Source organism: Erpetoichthys calabaricus, chromosome 8 (genome assembly GCF_900747795.2).
Source record: "Erpetoichthys calabaricus chromosome 8, fErpCal1.3, whole genome shotgun sequence".
In the NCBI taxonomy this organism is placed as follows: domain Eukaryota; kingdom Metazoa; phylum Chordata; class Cladistia; order Polypteriformes; family Polypteridae; genus Erpetoichthys; species Erpetoichthys calabaricus.
The window spans coordinates 132,502,273-132,525,148 of record NC_041401.2 but is presented as its reverse complement, the minus strand read 5'-3'; the positions used below and the strand labels follow the sequence as shown (position 1 = coordinate 132,525,148).

At 37.8% G+C, this 22,876-nt stretch overlaps 1 protein-coding gene across 4 annotated transcripts in view; it reads left to right on the top strand.

The window, feature by feature from the left end:
• The window catches only part of nadka (NAD kinase a), a 235,054-nt gene that overhangs the window by 96,390 nt on the left and 115,788 nt on the right, over nucleotides 1-22,876 (top strand). For all 4 annotated transcript variants that reach the window (XM_051931383.1, XM_051931384.1, XM_051931385.1 and 1 more), the window contains 2 exons: nucleotides 11,040-11,142; nucleotides 20,958-21,112. In XM_051931383.1, the coding sequence (XP_051787343.1) occupies nucleotides 11,040-11,142; nucleotides 20,958-21,112 (258 nt within the window). The remainder of the gene's footprint in view (nucleotides 1-11,039; nucleotides 11,143-20,957; nucleotides 21,113-22,876) is intronic.

Here is a 22,876-nt window from a genome sequence, read left to right as displayed (position 1 = left end):
ATCAAACCTCCTATGTTTTTCTAATGTGAGCAAGTGGTAGCTTTGATCATATGATGCCAGTACAGCATCTGTTACCAAACTAGCACGGTTCACGTCACAGGATAGCTTTCTCAAAATCCCATGTAATGACTACCTCCCACTGCTTCCTGAGGTGGATTTCTTTGGGAAACTTTCAAAGTTTGAGAAATGTTAACAGCTAACAACAATCTACATAGTTAGTGAATAAAACCGTTTAGCCAAAACGTTGTTTGGAGGCTCACTTGAGCACATAAATGCATATCTTTGCTAGCTTAGCCTGGCATAGCTAAAGTTAAGATTATAAAACGTGATTTTCTAATGGCAAAATATATAACCAAAACAATTGTTCAGCTTTACCTATGAAATGTAATCCCTGTGATCTGGTTTGGAGCATACAGCAGTTTGTATAATCCCAAGCAGCACATGCGTGAGGCATCTTTATCTATTACTTCACTCCACAGCAGTGTCACTCGCAATATGGCGGCGACGTTGACGTACGATGCTGCTGGTCATGAGGAGTCTAGTAATTCAATGTCTATGGTTTTCACAGATTGATTACGTCAATTGCCTTCCATTCCCATCTTGCCCATGATTCTTTTATTTTATCAAAAAGTAGTATGGGAAGCACACTTTAGTGTCATGCTGTGTTTTGAGCTTGGCTTCTTGGTAATGCTGCCATTGCCAGTTATGTCATAAAACACATAGGACACCCTTTTTATAGACAAAACAAACAGACTACACAATAAGGCAATTAACTATAAGCATATTAATTAGGCATTATTACCGACTTTGAAGATATAGTTATATTGAGACAACATGTCAGTTAACTCGTAATTTGTTCAAGAACATCAGAATGTGACTGATGTCATTGAGATATTTCATTTACTATGAAAGATTTTATGTTCACTTCATTGTTCTGCCACCTGGAGTCGGTTAAATTTTAAGATCAAAGTTTGTGTAGGACTTACAGATGTTTGAAGTTTTACCGTAAAATTAAGCACATTTTAAGTTGTTAGTTTATACCTTATCATCATTATGGTTAAAAAAAATGTATTGCCTGGAAAGTAGTACTTGACTTGGAGGGCTAATGAAATCTAAAAGGGGAGGGGCTGACCACACTTAACACTAGAATTACCAGAGCCTACGAAAAAACTCGTAAATCCGTCCCACCTTAAATCGCGTCTTAAATCCGTTTGCACCTCTCCGCCAGAGTCCTTTGTCATCTAAATGTGCTGATAAACAAAAGCTACTAGCAGCCAGCTATTCCATCCCCCCACCGACTTAGAATGAACTTCTCCTAGCTCAAGCCTTGCCTTGATTTGATTACCTGGGATTGAAGTGGAGTTTTACAGTGGAAATAATTCTAGCGTTATTTGGAATACACGCATTTCATGTGTGTTCCATTTCTATAGTAGGCTGTGCAAACACATTTTTAAAACAGAAACGTTTTTCATATTCTAATAGTAAATGACAAAATGTAGGTATAAACTATATAACGTATGAAGCCTGAAGTCCATATATCAAAGAAACACTTTCACAAAAGGTACAAATAAGAGAACACGTGCGCTTTCATTCAAAAAATTAAAAAAAAAAAAGCCGCGTTAGCATGCCACATTGACATTCTTACTACAACCGCCGCGGTGGCGTAATGGTATCAGCCCCTGACTGGGAATCAGAGGGTGGCGAGTTCGATCCCGCACGGCTCCACTTCGAGAAATGAACTGCTCTTATTCTTACAATTTTAGAATAACAACATAAATTTGATTTCAGTCTGTAACAGCCAGTGTAACTTATGATACTGGTAAAGGTTAGCTTTTTTTTTTTTTTAATTCACTTTTCATTCTCGCAGTCACATTCAGAATCAATCCATACAACCCCATCTGACACAGCTGGTTTCACATAAATAAAAGTGCACTTTTATTCAAGACTATAACCGAAGAATAAAGAAAGCAAGTTACAGTTGGTGGTTGATACGACAGCTTGCGTGGTGCAATGTTAAGAACTGCTGATTTCCGATCCGTGCTATATAAAATCATCACATTCAAATATTAACAGTTCCCACACACCCAAGGTCCGCCATTCCTACATTTACATGTGTACTTGTTGCAGTGTACACACCTCTCTGTGCTATGGTTCCTATTACAGTGAATGAGCACCTGACACTGTACTTTCTTCCCTGGGGGAAGCTGAGGTCTTAGAACGGAAGTTTGTTGATGCTGTATCATCTTTTCTTTTTCCATCGCCTTTTCCTGTAAGAAGCGACGACAAAGTTCCTCTGCAAGGTGAGCCATGAACACTCTTCTTTTCTCAGTGGACCCCGTGCATGCCTTATACAGTACGTGTACGTTCATCGCTGCTAGGTCAAGGATGTTGTAGAACACAGCAACCGGCCACCTGCGTGTTCCTGTTCGCACTGAACAAGCACGCGCCTTCTGGTCCATGATGTCAACGCCACGCTGGGGAAAAAAGAAAGACAAATATATGTGACATTTTGAAGAAATCATTTTATCACCAGAAGAGCACCAGAATACTTCGTCACACTAATATTTTTTTCATTAGCATACCTTCATGTGGTTGTAGTCTGTGACCGTGTTTGTTTTTTTTTTTTTTTATCTTGCCCAATCTCCACATCATGGTGCATTGTGCTGAGAATGCAGACAGACTTCATCTTTTTGGGCACATACACTGTCAGCATGGCACTGGGAGATCTAAACACCAGCGTGGAGAATTGTTCGTGTACTGAACTGACTTTAGCTGCAGGTGGAAGTTCCCGTCGCACTTTATTCATGGTGCCAAGCAGAGTTGTATTGCGGTGCAGCAGTCTATTAGCCAGCGAAAGTGACGTGAAGAAGTTGTCTGTTGTTACGGTTCTGCCTTTGTCCAGAAATGGCTCCATAAGCTTTATGACCACAGACTCGGAAAGTCTTTCTCCCGTGGGACGACTGGGATCTTTTCCTAAATAAGGAGTGGCATTGCACATGTACTTTGTCTCCAAATCTGCCGCAATCCAAAAAGGCAGAACCGTAACAACAGACAACTTCTTCACGTCACTTTCGCTGGCTAATAGACTGCTGCACCGCAATACAACTCTGCTTGGCACCATGAATAAAGTGCGACGGGAACTTCCACCTGCAGCTAAAGTCAGTTCAGTACACGAACAATTCTCCATGCTGGTGTTTAGATCTCCCAGTGCCATGCTGACAGTGTATGTGCCCAAAAAGATGAAGTCTGTCTGTATTCTCAGCACAATGCACCATGATGTGGAGATTGGGCAAGATAAAAAAAAAAAAAACAAACACGGTCACAGACTACAACCACATGAAGGTATGCTAATGAAAAAAATATTAGTGTGACGAAGTATTCTGATGCTATTCTGGTGATAAAATGATTTCTTCAAAATGTCACATATATTTGTCTTTCTTTTTTCCCCAGCGTGGCGTTGACATCATGGACCAGAAGGCGCGTGCTTGTTCAGTGCGAACAGGAACACGCAGGTGGCCGGTTGCTGTGTTCTACAACATCCTTGACCTAGCAGCGATGAACGCACACGTACTGTATAAGGCATGCACGGGGTCCACTGAGAAAAGAAGAGTGTTCATGGCTCACCTTGCAGAGGAACTTTGTCGTTGCTTCTTACAGGAAAAGGCGATGGAAAAAGAAAAGATGATACAGCATCAACAAACTTCCGTTCTAAGACCTCAGCTTCCCCCAGGGAAGAAAGTACAGTGTCAGGTGCTCATTCACTGTAATAGGAACCATAGCACAGAGAGGTGTGTACACTGCAACAAGTACACATGTCGTAAATGTAGGAATGGCGGACCTTGGGTGTGTGGGAACTGTTAATATTTGAATGTGATGATTTTATATAGCACGGATCGGAAATCAGCAGTTCTTAACATTGCACCACGCAAGCTGTCGTATCAACCACCAACTGTAACTTGCTTTCTTTATTCTTCGGTTATAGTCTTGAATAAAAGTGCACTTTTATTTATGTGAAACCAGCTGTGTCAGATGGTGTTGTATGGATTGATTCTGAATGTGACTGCGAGAATGAAAAGTGAATTAAAAAAAAAAAAAAAGCTAACCTTTACCAGTATCATAAGTTACACTGGCTGTTACAGACTGAAATCAAATTTATGTTGTTATTCTAAAATTGTAAGAATAAGAGCAGTTCATTTCTTGAAGTGGAGCCGTGCGGGATCGAACTCGCCACCCTCTGATTCCCAGTCAGGGGCTGATACCATTACGCCACCGCGGCGGTTGTAGTAAGAATGTCAATGTGGCATGCTAACGCGGCTTTTTTTTTTAAATTTTTTGAATGAAAGCGCACGTGTTCTCTTATTTGTACCTTTTGTGAAAGTGTTTCTTTGATATATGGACTTCAGGCTTCATACGTTATATAGTTTATGCCTACATTTTGTCATTTACTATTAGAATATGAAAAACGTTTCTGTTTTAAAAATGTGTTTGCACAGCCTACTATAGAAATGGAACACACATGAAATGCGTGTATTCCAAATAACGCTAGAATTATTTCCACAGTAAAACTCCACTTCAATCCCAGGTAATCAAATCAAGGCAAGGCTTGAGCTAGGAGAAGTTCATTCTAAGTCGGTGGGGGGATGGAATAGCTGGCTGCTAGTAGCTTTTGTTTATCAGCACATTTAGATGACAAAGGACTCTGGCGGAGAGGTGCAAACGGATTTAAGACGCGATTTAAGGTGGGACGGATTTACGAGTTTTTTCGTAGGCTCTGGTAATTTTTGTGTTAAAACGGTGAAGGTGCAGTGGCAAAGAAAAGGGAAGAAGAGAGGCTAGGAACAGTGCCAGAGAAAGGTTGTGGATATTAAGGGGAAAACTACTCTGCCCACAGAAGGAGTCAGGTGAACCCTGATTCCTTTATAGAAGGCAAGATGACATACAGGATCATTTTACTGTTTTAAGGAGAACATAGGAGAGGGCCTGACATGCCTGAATGAGGAGGTTTCCCAGTATTAAGGCATGGCTCAGCATAACCCTCTCAATAACAAACAGTAAGGGAAAAAAAAGTATTTCTATGGATGGACATTCAGGGGACTTTTTCATTCAGTTATTCCTTTAAGGTAATTGTTATTTGTGTATTCATGTTTTATCAGTGGAGTGTCTTACATTGTAATTAGTCAGTGCAGGAGGTGTGCTGCAGCACAGGATTTGTGTAACTAACTGATTTATTTATTCACAATAATAATTTTACTTCAGTCGTCATTCTGGATCTGTCGGTGTGCTCTGTTCTTGAGTGGTTAGTAGGGAAGTAGTGTTGATCACTCAAGTACTAGATCATTTATTTATCTATGTATGTATTTATTTATTTTGCTGCCACTTTAGGGATCTGTGATGCATATTATAATCATGCTATTCTGGGGCATGAAAAGGGTCCCAGGGAGTGGTACACACTTAAGCTCTTCTTTTTTTGCAACATGTGTAGCCAAATGACAGCAAGATTTCTGCCTTCTCTACAATAGTTTGGGTGGCTAGCAATGTTCCCTCTAAGCTGAGTGCGTGAGCGATCGCTCACACGAATTCAGAGCGTCGCTCATACTTCCCGCACGATCGCTCATTCCGACGGCGTCGCTCGTACTTATCGCACGATCGCTCACTCCGACCGTCGGAGTTGGTGCTCATAAATTTTTGGCTTAAACAAAATGTCGCTCATAAACAATGTTTTTTGCTCACTATATGCTACTCCTTAGAGGGAACATTGGTGGCTAGTAATGTGTTTGTGTGGGGTTTACCTATTTCTGGATACCTTATGGAGTAGTGAACTGACAACAGTGGAGGTTTTAGTGCAAATTTGCTGAGGCTCCTATAGGCAAAGTTGGAGGTGACTATAAACTTTGGATATTGTTGAGGGATGAAATTTGAGGAGCACCTGTAGAAACATTATTTTTGTCTGTCATGCATCTTCTTTGACTAAAGTAAGTTTGGATACAATATGGCCAAAAATTGTGAAAGAGCAAAAAACTGTTGGAATATATTAGATATACTTTAAAAAAATATTTTTGAGTGGAATATTATTAATTTTACTTACCCCATGCACTTTGTAGTTGTGGCTGAGAAAAATTTAAATCATGTTTTTGTGGAAAAATTTCAAGTTCAGTGGTGTCAATAGAGGAGCAAAACTGGACAGTGCCAATATGAAAACTGTCCATGGAAAAAAGAGAAAAAATTCTCACATAATTAGTGTTGCATAACACACGTCTGATATCAATTTGTATGACAAAACGTGCAAAATGACGTCATTCCCCCAATGCTGTGCGTTAGATTTGACAATTTGCCTCTACCCCTTGTTCACTAGTAAAGAAACCTGTCTTTCATTCAAATGAATGAAAATGAGAAAAACATCGAAGAGATCCAAATGTAAAGGAAGGCTAAATATGCATTAATGCCATATACATCATGGGTGTGTTCATATTCATCAGGTCAAGAATTTGTGAAAGGTCTCTTCTGTTGCAGCTATATGAGAAAAGTGCTTTGCATGGGCTTGTAAACTGAGGTGCATAAATGAAATTCAGAAACTTAAGTGCCTTGCCTGGTCTGCTGTCATCTTCTTCTGAGCCCAAATAAACCCACAGAATTTACTTATAAACCTGGAAACAGAACGTGGCAAGGATGAAAATCTGGATGACTAAGATGAGAAATTCTTCTTTGGTGCAGGCTTGAGTAAACAGTAGGATGCATGAACCAATGCTGGCTGTCCTTCACACGTATTTCAGGTGATGAGAAACACTTACAGAGGGCCATTCCAGAGTGATGCTAAGGCGTTCTCTTGTTGGTGCACTTTAATGCAGACAATGTCTCTGGGGTGGAAGGAGTGAGCAGGTTCACTCAAAGAAGGTGGCAGTGCACATTCAACCAGATAGTAAGCAGAACTGAGTGAATATGATATGCAATGGCAAGTAAGCATGCATGTTTTCAGTCAAAGCATGGATATCCATCTGCCTGTAAGTTAAAGGTAAACCTGCAGGCTGTTTCATAGGTCTACCTGGTAAAACTTCATGATGAAAAATCCTGGTTCATGACTTGGTGTCAACCTAATGGACTCTAGTTCTAAAGGTAAAACATTTGACCCTTTCAAGGCTGTTTAGGCACAAGTTTATTTTAACAGTAACATTAGACTAGTTAACTAGCCCAGCTGATTCAGGGCAGTGGAGAAGTTGATGAACCCTTAATGCTTTACAAATGTCCTAAATTACTTTATATACAAAGCCTCTTTCACTGGCCTGTATACATGGCATTCCAAATGAAAGTATTAAGTCCTTCAGAAGAACTTAACAACTACTGTTGAATCGGCCATTGTACAAGGAAAGCCTATACCCATTTTCAAAACAAATCCACTGTAACTAATACAGAACTTATCTAAAAGTCTGTGGTGTATGTATTTGACAAAAAAAGTATATTGACAGAGGGCTTTTTAAAGGCCCCAGCCAGACAATATTTTACTTTAACAATATTATAATATCATTGTTGACAGATTATACACACAGCATTAAGTATTATTGCCCTGGGTAGAAAAACCACAAGCAAACAAAGTTTGCTGGATAAGGGAAATCATTCCACCTTTTTTGACACATGAGAGTTTTGGGCCAACCTGTGCTGAAATGACTGTGAGGCAACAAATCGGCGCTCTTTGGAGTGCCACCAACCCTCCATGTCAGGTACAAATCTGACTACTATCCAGACCTGCAATTTATTTCTCACTAGCTTGAATTTGCATATTAATTAAGAGTCACCTGTGGAGTTGTTAGGACACTGGAGTACTGAAGGACCTAACACTGCACCCTGTTTAGCATGTAAATCTTATAAAACATTTCCTCTGGTCACCTTGTAGCTAACTGCACAATGAGCAGCATTGTGATAAAACACTTGCTTAGTCATGAGTTTCCTTGTCCTTCTGTCCATGAAGTGGTGAGGGTAAATAATTTGCAGATTTTAACTAACAACATTGAACTTTAACAATAGGAACACCTAAAATGAACAATTCATATTTGTTCATTCTAAAAGCTGTTAAGTGTAGAGTAGCTGAATTCATGAGAATTTTAGCTATAGCATGTGGAACTAGGAGTGTAACATATGATCTAGCAGTAGAGAGGCTGTGCTGCCGCTAAGGTAATTTGTACTGCTGCTACAGCTTTAAGATATGTTGGAAGAGTTGCAACCACCGGATCTAAAGACTTATGATAATACAGATGATACTTGGAATTATGTTTCTGAGCAAACACAGTTTTTGAAAACTCTTGAACAAACAAAAGTCATTGCTTTTAAAAAATTAGAAAGGTCTTAATGCAGGTACTTTACACAGAAGCTGTTTAATTTGACAGAGGCTTTCCAGGGTTTTATCAGTTCATTATTTCTGGGTCAGAAGGGTTTGAAAAACATGCAGTGGCTGTGCTAAAAGGGAAAAATCTGGAAGCCACTGCCTGCAATAACCACACATATCCAGGACCTTATGCCTCTGTTTGTGAGTTATCAGCTGAGGCATGTTCTAAATAGCTCCTGGGTAATGACTCTTCAGGTGTAATTAAAGTCACACAACTTAGATAGCAAATCTCTCACTGCCTTTCTTAACCTTTCCCAGTATTCATCAGGTTCTTCCTCTGAATTTTGTATCCAAACTTTTATTTTACTCAAGTCAGTCTTAATTGGATAGATTTCCTGCAATTTTTCTAACAAATCAGTAATACCATCATTAGTGAGCAATTCCCACAATTCTGTATCAGTTGGCCAGTCACCTAATTTTGCTTTAATCAGTTTCACACTCCTTATTCCAGAATATCTGCTAGTATTCGTTATTATTACCATCTGCCATGTTGCATTATCTCCCCATGTTGGCCTATAAGACACCATTAGTACTTCAAATTCATTTAAAAATGCAGTTATTTTATTCTTTGGATTCCACAATTTATCATATGCCAGATGTCTTCGACCACTATATATTCACCTGTATTATTCACTCTCCCAGTAGGAGATCCTCTCATTGGAAAGTTTCTAGCTTCATTGCAGGTGGAATGCACCTCAACCTTTCTCATTGCGTAAGTTCTATTTCTCCTTCCCATTTTAAAACTTGATCTCTTGTAATGTAAGAGACTTGACTGTCTGTAGAATCCTGCTGACTGAGAAAAGGTTGTTTCTGGATAGGCAGCCTTTTAATTTTGATTATAAGGAGGTGTTGGACAAAGTACCCACTCATTATGTTCCTGGTTATATTTTGAATTGCAATTTAATGTTTGGACTGATGGAGGAATAGGGATTCGATGGTAAAGGGAATTAGCCTGTGGTACCACAACAGATTTTAAATCTGGATGCCACATCCAATGATTGTGCTTCTGTTCCTGTACATTCTTTCATTGTTTTCCTTTTCTTTTGATTTTCTAATTTGCTAGCCATAATTAATCTTTCATGTCTGTCAGTTCACTTTTCTAGACATTATATGCTCTGTCTTTTGTCTAGTACTTTTTATCTTTGGACAATATACCTTTTAAATTAGTCCATCAGTCCAAGTTAAGAATACCTTCCATCGGTCACAGTGTCAGTCCTTCTGTCATTGTGTGTCATTTTGTATAAAGTTTATTAACATCTGACCCATATTTACTAGCCATCTGTTCAATTGGATGTGGTTTGACGGTGCCTAAGGCGCTATTTTGAACGTTGTTTACTTTTTGACCCATATGTATATATTTAATGCCAGCATGGTAAGGTGATCTGTTCCTTAAGTTATCAATGCCCCTCACTTATATTATTAATTAATAGTGGCATTTTTGTGGGAGAACCACCCCTTACACCTTCAAGAATTTGTCTTGATTCGAACAAATGTCCAAACCTCCTGCCAGTTTTATGTGTTCTCTGATCATATCTTACAGAAAGAATTGAGCCATGAATTTGAGAAGGAGCTTATTTTAAAAGCCATGCCTACTTTGCTGAGTGCCGGCTGTTCCTTCTCACAGTGCAACCCTTGGCCGCTGGGTAGAATCATCAAGGCAATCAGATCCAACTTCTTAAACCACAAACTATGGAGAAAAAAACTAAACCACAATGTTAATTAACAAAAGGAGTCCTTTAATTAACAATCTTATAATATGGCTTATTCTCTAAAGTATGGGCAAATGTAATTTTCATACAGTTACATGAATTAGTAGTGATTTATTTTTCCTAAATATAATGTTTAAATGAAGATCAAATCTTGATATGTCCACATATGTTAAAAAAGAAAAAAAAGTTAATGGGATGAACTTACTGTACGTTACAGAATGGGAAAATCAGGATGTGTTGTGCTGAATCCACAAATCTTTTTCCAGTTCTTTTAATCGGTGGGTTTTAGCAAAGCAGGGTGGAAATGGAAACAGGCTGTTTTTTTTTCATAATTTTTTTAGGCTATGGAAAGTCGAAAAAAATATTTCAAGTTTTATGTTTAAAATAATTAAAATGAAATTAGTATATTTTTCTCTTCTACAAAAATGTACGCAATGTATTCAGAAATCTGTTTGTACTTATATGTACTATATATTTGTTGTAGTTTGTGAGTATATTGCTGTTCAGAGGTGAGGCAGGGGGGAGAAGGATGTTGCTTTTTTAAATGGGTATTTAATATATGTAGCAGTGCCTCTTCAGTAATATTTAAAGTTCACACCTTACAGTAGGCGTATTTTTGGGAATGTTTTTATTGTGGATTAATTTATTATATACTACTGATTTGATTTTTTTAAAAAACTTTTTATATATTTATTTTTTAATTTTTATTTAAGTTTTACACCTCTGTGGGGTATTAAAAGAGGGAATCAACTTAGGGCTCTAGCATAAGCCATAGCGAACCTACAAATTATTATGAATAGCTCACAAAGATTTGAAGTCATTTATTATGTTCATTTGTGCTGCAAAATAATAAGTGTTTCAAGCTTGTTTTGTACAACAGAAATTGATCACCTAATAAATGTCTTTTTTTTTCTCTCCCATAACCCCACCACCCCTCAACTCCCCCACCCCCAAAGGAAAGTGTACCACCTGTCATGGCCTTTCATCTAGGCTCTCTTGGCTTTCTAACACCTTTCAAGTTTGAGTCCTATCAATCTCAAGTTTCTCAGGTTATTGAAGGTAATGTGCCATAACAATCTTGTTGCAAAAAATACTTTGTTACTTGTGTTATTGTCTTGAAGATGTACAATTTGTTCTGAATGCAACCATTTGCCCATAACCTTTTATTCAATATAGCCAGAACCGGTGGTGTCTGAAAATTTGTAAGATTAGTTACTCACAGGGTCATGTTATCACTCTGTGGCAGTTGAGAATGCTGAGAGATATAAAATGTACTCTTTGCCATTGTGGCCACCTTGATTCTTAATACTATAGATTTCAACTTACAGTATGTATCACTCTTCTAAGAAGGCAGGGTCAGAGTTATGCACAGAAATGCAAAACATGAACAGTTAAACTAAAATGGGAGCAACAACATAATGCAAAGAGCATACAACAGAGAATAGAAACAGATTAATGACAGCTTATCATGATGGATGCTATAACTTTAAACTCTGAGAAATAACTAATAAACATATGGTTAGCTATAACGTAAATGCTTTGCAGTAAGAATGTTTTGCTGTACAAACATGTTTCAGTGATTTCAGTAAACACTGTTACTTATATCACATGAATCACATGTCTTTTTTTGCGGTCACTAGGTCAAAACATGCAAAACACTTGCCTTTTTACTCAAATATTGTTAAATATTTACTTCCTGAATGATCTTTATGTGCATAAACAGCAAACTCATAGACTCATGGTCTTGACTTAAAGACCCACCTCTCCCTGTTTTTTGTTGGTCAAGATTCCTGTTTTCCATTCAGAAAGTCTCTCCAATTAGTCAGTGTCCATAAAACATATCTTAGCCTGGGCTGGATGTTATTGCCAAAAGTTATTTTGGTGTGATGTACAAAACCAAATAACTTACGATAAGAATTGAACATTAGTGAATGTAAATAAAATAAGTAAGCAGAATGCTAAGGTTAACTTTAAAACACAAATGAATTTCAGAAATGAAATTACAAACCCAAAAAAACTGCAATATAAAATTGCTTGAAAAAGGTTCAGAACAATGAGAAAAATATTTTAAATGAATTCAGATTAAAATAGTTAGTTGACAAGTTAGCCAACATGACCACGTATGATATATATGGCTCTAGCTGTTTGTACATATGGACTGAAATAGAGACCTGCCTTCTCACAGAACTTTACTTAATTGATTGCACTACAGAATGGGTAGGGTATTGGAGAATAAAATTGTGGAGGAAAGTAATTCAGGCCTTTTACTCTTTTGATATATAAATTTTAAACATTTTTAAAATACCTCTTTTTTTATGTGCAAGATGTCTGGGTGCTGCAAAGAACATATCTGACTCTTCATTCTTACTTTACAATTCTTACCAAGGTGCATCTGTTTGAGACAACGAAAACACAGACCTTTAGATTTTAGAAAGTCAATTCTGTTGACTTTATTACATTCAGCAAGAGTATGCTGGCCACTGCAGTATACATAAGTCCTTTTATATGGACAAACAACAGTTGCAGTCTTTTTGACCGAGGTTTCTCAAATCCCCTTTTCAGCAGTTTCGGAAATACTTGTAGTGAAAATACTTTCTGTTCTCTAGCCACTCTTCAGAGGAAACTTACTCTTGTCGGTCCTTTCCATGGGGACTCCTGACAAATCTCACCTGTCAACCTGTCCATCACCATTGCAAATAAGAAAGGGCTCCACGTTGAATGCATCTCTCACTCCTACCACAGACCTCACCACTGTCACACTTTCTTTGTACATATCCTGTACAACTTTTACATCTCTGTCACAACTGACTTCTTCATATGATACCACAACTCCTCTCAAGGCACCCTGTCATATGCTTTCTCTAAGTCCACAATGCACCCCTTTCTGGCCCTGTCCATACTTCTCCATCAACACCCTAAGAGCAAACATTGCATCTGTGGTGCTCTTTCCTGGCATGAAACCATACTGCTGCTCACTAATCACCATGTCCCTTCTTAACCTAGCTTTCACTACTCTTTCCCATAACTTCATGCTGTGGCTCATCAGTTTTATCCCCCTGTAGTTATTACAGCTCTGCACACCACCCTTATTCTTAAAAATCAGTACCAGTATACTTCTCCTCTCTTCAGGCATCCTCTTACTTTCCAAGATTCCATTAGACAATCTGGTTAAAAACTCCACTGCCGTCTTTCCTAAATACCTCCATGCTTCCACAGGTATATCATCTGGAACAATGGCCTTTCCATTCTTCATCCTTTTCAAAGCTGTCCTTACTTTCTCCTTGCTAATCCATTGCACTTTTTGATTCACTATATCCACATCATCCAACCTTCTCTCTCTTGCTGTCTTCATTCATCAGCCTCTCAAAGTACTCTTTCCATCTGCTCAACATATTCTCCTTGCTTGTGAGTACGTTTCCATCTTTATCCTTTATCACCCTGACCTGCTGCACATCTTTCCTAGCTTTGTCCTTCTGTCTAGCCAATCGGTTCAGGTCCTTTTCTCCATCCTTAGTGTCCAGTCTCTCATACAACTAATCATATGTGTTTTCTTTAGCCTTCGCCACATCTCTCTTTACTTTACACCTTATCTCCTTGAACTTTTGTCTACTTTCTGTATCTCTCTGACTATCCCGTTTCTTCTTTGCCAAGCTCTTCCTCTCTGTATACTCTCCTGTACTTCCCCATTCCATCACCAGGTTTCCTTTTCCTCTTTTCTCTGTCCAAATGTCATGCCAAGCACCCTTCTTGCTGTCATCCTTACTACTTCTGCTGTAGTTGCCCAGGTTTCTGGTAACTCTTCACTGCCATCTAGTGCCTGTTTTACCTCCTCCCTGAACTCAATTTTGCAGTCTTCCTTTTTCAACTTCCACCCTTTGATCCCTGCTTTTACCCTGATTCTCCTCCTCTTCTTGATCTCCAGTGTTATCCTACAGACCACCGTCCTATGCTGCCTAACTACACTTTCCCCTGCCACCACTTTGAAGTCTTTCATCTCTTTCAGATTGACCCTCCTGCATAGGATATAATCTACCTTTGTGCATCTTCCTCCACTCTTGTACGTCATACAATTTTCCTCCCTCTTCTTAAAATATGTATTCACCACAGCCATGTCCATCCTTTTTGCAAAATCGACTTTCATCTGACCTTCATTTCTCACCTTGACACTATACCTATCCCCTCCTCATCTCCTCTGTTCCCTTCACCAACATGTCCACTGAAATCCGCTTCAATCACCACTCTCTTTCCCTTGGGTACACTGTCCATCACTTCATCCATCTCACTTCAAAAATCTTCTTTCTCATCCATCACACACCCAACTTGCGGGGTATATGCAACTAACAACATTCATCATCACATCTCCAATTTCCAGCTTCATAATCATTACTCTGCCTGATACTCTTTTCACCTCCAAAACACTCTTGACATACTATTCCTTCAGAATAACCCCTACCCCATTTCTCCTCCCATCCACACCATGATAGAACAATTTCAATCCACCTCCTATCTACCTGGCCTTACTTCTTTCTGTTTAGTCTGTTGCATGCACAATATATCAGCCTTTCTTCTCTCCATCACATCAGCTAACTCTTTCCCCTTACCAGTCACACTGCCAACATTCAAAGTTCCTACCCTTAGTTCCACTCTCTTTTCCTTCCTCCTCTCCTCCTGCCTCCGGACACATCTCCCCCCTCTTCTTCTCTTTCTTCTGCCAACAGTTGCCCAATTTCCACCAGCACCCTATTGACTAATAGTACTTGTGGCAGCTGTTGTTAACCTGGGCCTTGACCGATCTGGTATGGAAATCTGTATTGTTGTCCACATATTGATCTAGCAAAATTTTACACTGGATGCCCTTCCTGACATAACCCTCCCCATTTATCCAGGCTTGGGACTGGCACAAAGAAACACACTGGTTTGTGCATTCCCTGTGGCTGGGTTATTGTTAAGTTCTTCAGTGAGGGTCATTAATGATTAAAGTTCCATTTCAGCGGAGTGCAGGAGGCATACTTCTAGGCACAGAGTAAACGTCGCTTCTGGCTAGAAGTTTCCTAACAAGCCATAAATACCGTTAAGTTCAGCATATTCAGTGAGCTATTTGCAACATGTAACAGGTATGGGTAACTACCAACTGAGCTAATTGAATATGCAATGCATATATGGACTGTGTTCTTGTAAGACCCAAGCATAGCACATTTGACTTGTCCTTACTTCAGCTGCATGTATGCTAACATAATTACAGTAGGTTCACAAATCACAATTATGAAATAGCTGTTTTTCAATTCTTGTTACAATGATACACTCGCTTTGAACCTTTTCCACTAGTAATATGAAATGTAGGTCAATTTGGTAAGCCTTATTTTTCTTTTTGATAGAAACAAGGTTGCATTCTGCCAGGCATTTAGCCTTTTCTGGTTATAACATTTTAAGAAGTTGTCTTTTCATGCACCTAGTTTGTAGGCTTTATGACAACAGTTTATCAATAGCTATGCAGTGACATAATGAAACAAGTGCAAACATTTGAGTGACAGTTAGGAGTGCAGGTACCTTTGGGGAAACTTCAAATACCAATATAAATTTTTAAACCAAATGAACAGTTCATCACAGCTGAATTTCTTAAAGTGAGAAAAACTATTTCCACCTACTTTAATATAAGCTTGATATTTTTATTAATACATTTTTAATATGCTGTATTTTCAAAACTGCTGCATCTGATTGAAAAAATGTACATTTAAATGTAAAAATTATTGAGAGATTGTAAAAGAAAGAATGAAGTCTGTCTAGCTCATTTACATCGAAATTGTAATAATTTCAAAAGTCATCTTTAATAAACTACTGATGAATCTCTTTTTTTAAAAATTGATGTTTAGAAAATATTCAAAGACATTTTTTTTTTATTTAAGATTTTTATACCCTTGTAATTAAGTTATCCTGTTGATGACCCGCTGTGGGTGTTACAGTCCTCAGGTTGTGAAACCATGCCTTGACAAATAATATAACTTTACCAAAAATGTATATCTTGTGGTGCTGGAAAATTTATAAAAAAAAAAAAAAAAAAATCTCTCGGTCACCTGTAAATGTGCAGGTGCAGATACAGGTTGTAACAGGTTTACAAGGAATTGACATTTTGAACAGGTTTACCCATAATTTAAAACTATTTTACAAAATGAAAGATTAACTTTTGTAAAGTGGGTTTACAGGCTGAAGTATATAGTGTACTTGGACTAAAAAAAAACACTTGCATTCAGGAAGTTGAGTTGAGTTGTTTAGTAAATTTGTATTCAGTTTTGCTCAATTTTATTTGACAAACTTACTGCTGCCAATTCTTGGCTGCCCAGTGACTAAATTTAGACAATCTTAAAAGGTTAGTTTTCAAGGATAAATTTCAAGAACATTGACTGATCTTTCTCTAACTCTGAAAAGAGACAATCTTTTCAGTGTCTGATATACAATCCACCTTTCCATTTCTTTATGTTCTTCTAGAAATTTCCTTTGGTTTTGGCAACAGTTCATGGTAAATATTCTGTCTGGCAATCTAATAAATGGCATAGTCATTCTCAAACTCCAGTTCGGAAAGGCAGGGAGCAAGGGCCCATCCTGGCTGTACATGGCAAAATGTACTAGTTTATTGCATGGTCCACTCATGTACACACTCACACTGGGACTATTTAACCAAACTTTCAAAGCTTTGAGTATATGGCAGGAAAAATGGAATATTCAAATAAAATCACAAGACATTTGGAGAACATTAAAACTCCACACAAACAATTAGGTGCTGGATTTGAACTAAGTATGCTCAGTCTATAAAATGGCAGCGTTGATCAGTCTGCACTAATGTGCCACCAAGCTAAGCATATGTTAACTATATTTTTACTAAATATCTCAGATTTCTTGAATTACCAGCATTCACACTAACAGTCTTACGTTGACACTCAGCTGCTTTAAAGCTGCAGAAAATTATACACTGATGGGAAAACAGTATAGTTTAGCAAGTTGTATATTAAACTCTTACTGTAGAATGCCAAGAAAGAGGAGGGTAGCTAGTTAGACACAGTCAGACCTGGTGACCTTGGCCAATTTTGTCTTTGACTCTTGCAATTTTCTCATACAATTTTATATTTAAAATATATATTTTATTATTATTAATAATGTTTTAATATTTTATATTAATAATTTAATAATTTTAATAAATTTGTTTATATTTAAAATTATATCATTTTCTCTTTCTTTTAGATAGATAGATAGATAGGTACTTTATTAATCCTAAGAGGAAATTCACATACTCCAGCAGCAGCATACTGATAAAGAAACAATATTAAATTAAAGAGTGATAAAAAATGCAGGTAAAACAGACAATAACTTTGTATAATATTAATGTTTACCCCCCCGGGTGGAATTGAAGAGTCGCATAGTGTGGGGGAGGAACGATCTCCTCAGTCTGTCAGTGGAGCAGGACAGTGACAGCAGTCTGTCGCTGAAGCTGCTCCTCTGTCTGGAGATAACACTGTTTAGTGGATGCAGTGGATTCTCCATGATTGACAGGAGCCTGCTCAGTGCCCGTCGCTCTGCTACGGATGTCAAACTGTCCAGCTCCATGCCTACAATAGAGCCTGCCTTCCTCACCAGTTTGTCCAGGCGTGAGGCATCCTTCTTCTTTATGCTGCCTCCCCAGCACACCACTGTGTAGAAGAGGGCACTCGCCACAACCGTCTGATAGAACATCTGCAGCATCTTATTGCAGATGTTGAAGGACGCCAGCCTTCTAAGGAAGTATAGTCCTTGCATAGTAAAGCTTGCATATTGTAATCTTTTTAGTTAGCCAATAAAAGGTGGACTTTTGCTTGACTTTTGTGTAGAACCCTCAAAGTATTCTTCTGCTCCTGATCCAATTCAGTCTAAAACCTGAGATGCCTGACTGCTGTTTTATACTAGACCTCTTAAACCTTGTGGGGTTGCAAAAATCAAGCGTTCATAGTAAACCGAATTATCTGGCATAACAGTGACACTTCAGAATAAGAGCTCTTTCACATGAAAGCTGATTTTAAGTAAGAGCTATTGTGCACATTCCAGTTGTGATTCACAATTGGGCCAAACAATTTAAAATGAGTAGTTTTTCTTTATAATAAATTAAGAAAGTTGTAATGCATTTTCCCTGGTATTTGAGTGTTTTTGAGTAGAGATTCCAGTATCTTCAAACAGTTTAAAAGCATACATATTGCTGTCTTTCCAGTGATTCTTGAATGCTCACATTTGTGTATTTGTGATATGGCCCTCTGATGGACTGAAATTCTGTCTAGGATGACACTCTTAATCAACATACGTTGCTGACATAGGCTACACACAGTCAAAGATATTATCTTCATCCAGTCCCTTTATTGTACAAATTCAAGAGATTAGTAAAATGCAGCTGTTATCCAAACAACATAACATTCCATTTGCAGCTTTCTTTAATATTACAATACCTTAAGCCTATGAAAAAATTAGTAATCGTGGCCCACCTTAAATCCCTTTGCACCTCTCCATCAGAGTCTTTTGTTATGTAAATGTGTCGATCAGCACAAGCAGCAAGCAGCCTGCTGTCCCATCCACCACCTTGACGGAGCTCAACTTGGGGGGGGGGGGAAAGTTCTCCTAGCTCAAGCCAAGGCTCCTTATTTGCGTGTGAGGTTCCTGGAGTTGTATAGGGAAAATAATACAGTATGTTGTTATATGGAATACATGCATTTCATGTGTGTTTTACATTACAAGTTTTTTCGTAGACTTCAGGGATTCTAGTGTTAATAGTGTTGTACATTTGCCTTATTTTAAGTATTACTTTGCATAAATCCCTTTCTTTACAGTATATTGTTTTAACCTCCTTAGCGTTGCATTTTATTCCAAAGAAACATGACATTTTTATTAAATCTCAAAAGTATAATAATGATACAAATAATAGTAATGATGAATAAAAATAGTAACATGAAATGAACAATAATAACAAAAATAATAACCGTAATAATAATAATACTAATGATGCCAAAACAGTATATAATCTCAAAATCAGTTCTTTGTGTAGTAAACCTTAAAGCACGGTGAGAGACACAATCCAACATCACAGTTGGATCAGTAATAGCGTGTTTCTTTTTGGATTTTCTTTTGAGATTTATCAGTTTTTGAACAGCATCCTGCACAGGTACGAGTTGGATTCCATTTTATTTTTCTGTTGGTAGTATATAATCAATACAGTGTCTACCAATAAGACGCTCTGGATTGATCCACAATGTGCTGGGTGGATGTGCGGCAAAGATTTGTTGTACAAGCTGGCATGTAAAGTTTGCATGATATTCAGTTTCACCAGCTTCTTGTTTGTATAAGACAAATGCATTCCAAATGCATTGTTCCACCAGATGATGAAACATCTTTTTGTAGTACTTCTTTGGTTGCCTCCGCGTAACTGGATAGAAAGTTTAATTCTTGATTTGCGTAATCTGCACCACCCATTGTGCTATTGTAGTCGACCACAGCACAAGGCTTTGTAACCTGATTATTGCCTTTTGCCTGTAAAGTGTGTGAGACTGGACGCTGTATAGCACCTGGCCCGGCACAGACTCAGACAGAGGCACGTGTAAAAACACAAGTAGACTTTATTTTTGTTCAGCTGGAGGGCACGTCTTCCCCGTGAACCCCCCAGCCACAACACAGTCCCAAAAGCACTTCATTCACAACACTCCCTCCTTGAACCACCACTCCTCCCTGCCAACCTCGTCCTCTTCCTCCTGATTCTGGCTTCTGAGTGGTGGTTGCTGGCCCTTTTTATAGCCCACCCGGAAGTGCTCCAGGTGCTTGATCACCTGTTTCTGATTGCACTTCTGGGCGGAGCTGTAGAGAATAATGTAGCAACCCCTGGCGGCCACCCCAGATCCCAACAGGGCTGTGGAGAACTCCATCTCCCATGGAGCCCTGCGGGAAACTGAGGCACCATCGTCAGCCAGGCAGGCTGCCACCAAGCCTCCCAGGTGAGGTACTGAGATGCCCATGGTTGCTTCCCCGGAACATATGAAGAAGGAGCGTCCCGGCCGGGCATGGGACCCGGCCACCCGCCACAAGTGACTGTAGCTGCATTATGTACAGTCACATGCCACAAGGGTTGGGATGCACTGTTCTGTATGCAACAGTCTTTCTTTGCAACAAGATGTCATATAGCTCTGGTGAAGTATAAAAATTGTCCACGGTTACACAGTAAGCTTCTTCCAGCAGAGCATCTATCAAAGTCGGCACCGATGACATAGCAACGCCATACTGATAGTATTTATGATCAAACATTTTCCCTTTCCCTGTGTACAGAGCCAAATTCCAAATGTATCCCATTTTAAATTCACAAAGCTTGTAAGACTTTATGCCAAATCTTGCTCTTTTTGACACAATGTACTGTATCAATGATAGTCTGCCGTTATAAGCCAGGAGACTTTCATCGATTCTGACATCACGATCCGGAATGTAAACACTCCAAAATTTTGCTACAGTGGCCTGATATTTCTCCCAAATGTTCTTCAGTTTGCATGCTGGATGTGTAATCTCATCAAAGATTTCATTGTTGGTAAAGTGCAGATATTTCATAATTAGTGAAAACCTGAACTCGGACATAATCTCTTCAAATAACGGCACCACTGACAGCACTTTAACATCCTGAATGCTTCTCGGTTCTAACGCTTACCCAAGTTGCATCTGTACAGTTGCCAGAGTGACACTCCGAACTAATACTTTCAGCATGGTTTTCGCAGCCCGAATAATGCTTGGGTCTATTGCTATGGAGGCTACTAACATGCATTAAAACTCTTTCTTTGAAGTTTGTATAAATTATTTTAGGAATTTATTTTTGTTTCTTTAATACTCAGGTAATGCAGCAATCATTCTTCGAAGTAGACTAAAAGTGAAAGTAGTCAAAGAGCCCAGAGAAGTAAAGACTTCGCACGAGGTTGGAAGAGATGAGAAGAGGATGATCATAAAAACTGGAGACAAAGATATGAGCAGGAAAACAATGCTGTACCAGGTATGCTTTACAAGTACAGTTAAACTTTAATAATTTTTGTTTTACTTTAATAGTGAAAAAGGTAATGCAAACATTTTTTCAGAAGTGAGCCTGTCAAATATTAAATTCACATATTGAGGAATATGAAGCAATTAGGTATTAATTTAATTTAATTTAATTTTTTTAAAATTCAATTTAATTAAATTAATTAAATTTTAATTTATTTTTTTTTTAATTTTATTTAATTATGTTGATGAATGATTTCATAGAAATAAACATAGGAGAAAAAAATTAATATTTAAGAGTTCACTGTTCATATTTTGACTGGTGATCAAATTGTACTTGCTAAGTATTAATGTGTCTAGATATTGTTTTATGTTGCTCATACAACCTTTATTCAGGTTCCTTTGTGTTTGGAGAAATACAGTATGTATTGAAAATAAACTATCTCTCTTTTCATTGCATATTGGTCACTTTTTTTCTTTAACCAGTTATGAAAAAATAACAGTTATGCTATCAGGGTAAATTATTTAAAAAAAAGTTCTTTATTAATCACTTGTGCATACCAAGAACAATGCAGACTGGTAGTACACTGAACAAAATGTATAATCTGAAGGTTTACCTAACTATAGTATGTGTAATGTATATGTAATATCAGCCTTGTGCTATGCTACTCCTATTTGCCAGTTACAGTGTAGCATTTTGAATATATAGTAATTGTGTTTTTGTTATTCTATGTATTTTTTATTGCACAATTGCTTATACAGCAAGTAAATGCAATTTTAGACATGAAAACATGTACTTCTTGGTTACTATAGTTGGTATAATTATAGAGAACAACGACGTGAACAACAATTTGGTGAGTATTTTTTTGAAGTACTAAAATTTCGTGTAAAGATTGAATTTAATTTTTTCTTCTTCAGCAAAACAAAAATAAAGTTTAAAAATTGTACATTGCACACACATGTTTAAAACTGTCTAAAACATATTCTGGATAAGATCCATATTGTAAGTAATATCCTCAAGGGATTCAAATTTGTGTGTATACAGTATCCCAGGTAGCATTGGTTCTAAAATTACTCACCCTCCTCTAAAAGCATTGTTCTATTAACAGCAGATGGGGACAACATTGTTCATTGAAAAATCTCTTTTGGTATCCTATTCTACATTACTTGCACAAAGACACATTTTACTTAACTGGAGGAATCCTAACTCAGTTAACCATAACTCATTGAAGAAACTAATGTCTTAAACTATCTTGTCTGAAAACAAATTCTTTGAGAGGACGAGTACATGAATTTTATTGTATTTGGACAAGAATTCAATAATTCCATTGTAAAACAAAGGCACTTGGTTCTTGGACAAATGTTTTCTACTCTTATAATAGAGCTGAGGAGCCACTTCAGACTGAGGCATTTTGTTATATAGCTGCCTGACTTAGGTAGGGAAAGGGGTAAGTTGGATGGAATTTTTTTTTATTAACACAATGTCCATATTTCTGTATCAGTTATTTATTTGACTACTTTATATTTTAGCATTTGTGCTTTATTCTTTCAGTAAAATGTTAAAAAAAGCTTTTGATTGAGTCAAATGAAGATATCTGCTCACTCTCCTACACAAATTTGGGTTCAGATCCAGCATATATGCATGGATTAAACTATTATTTTCCAGACCAGAAACCTCTGTTCCTATAAATAAGTAAATTCCATTTCACCCTGAAGCGTGGAACAAGATAGGGCTGTCAATTATTACTGATAATATTTGCTGCTGTTGTCAAATCCTTGC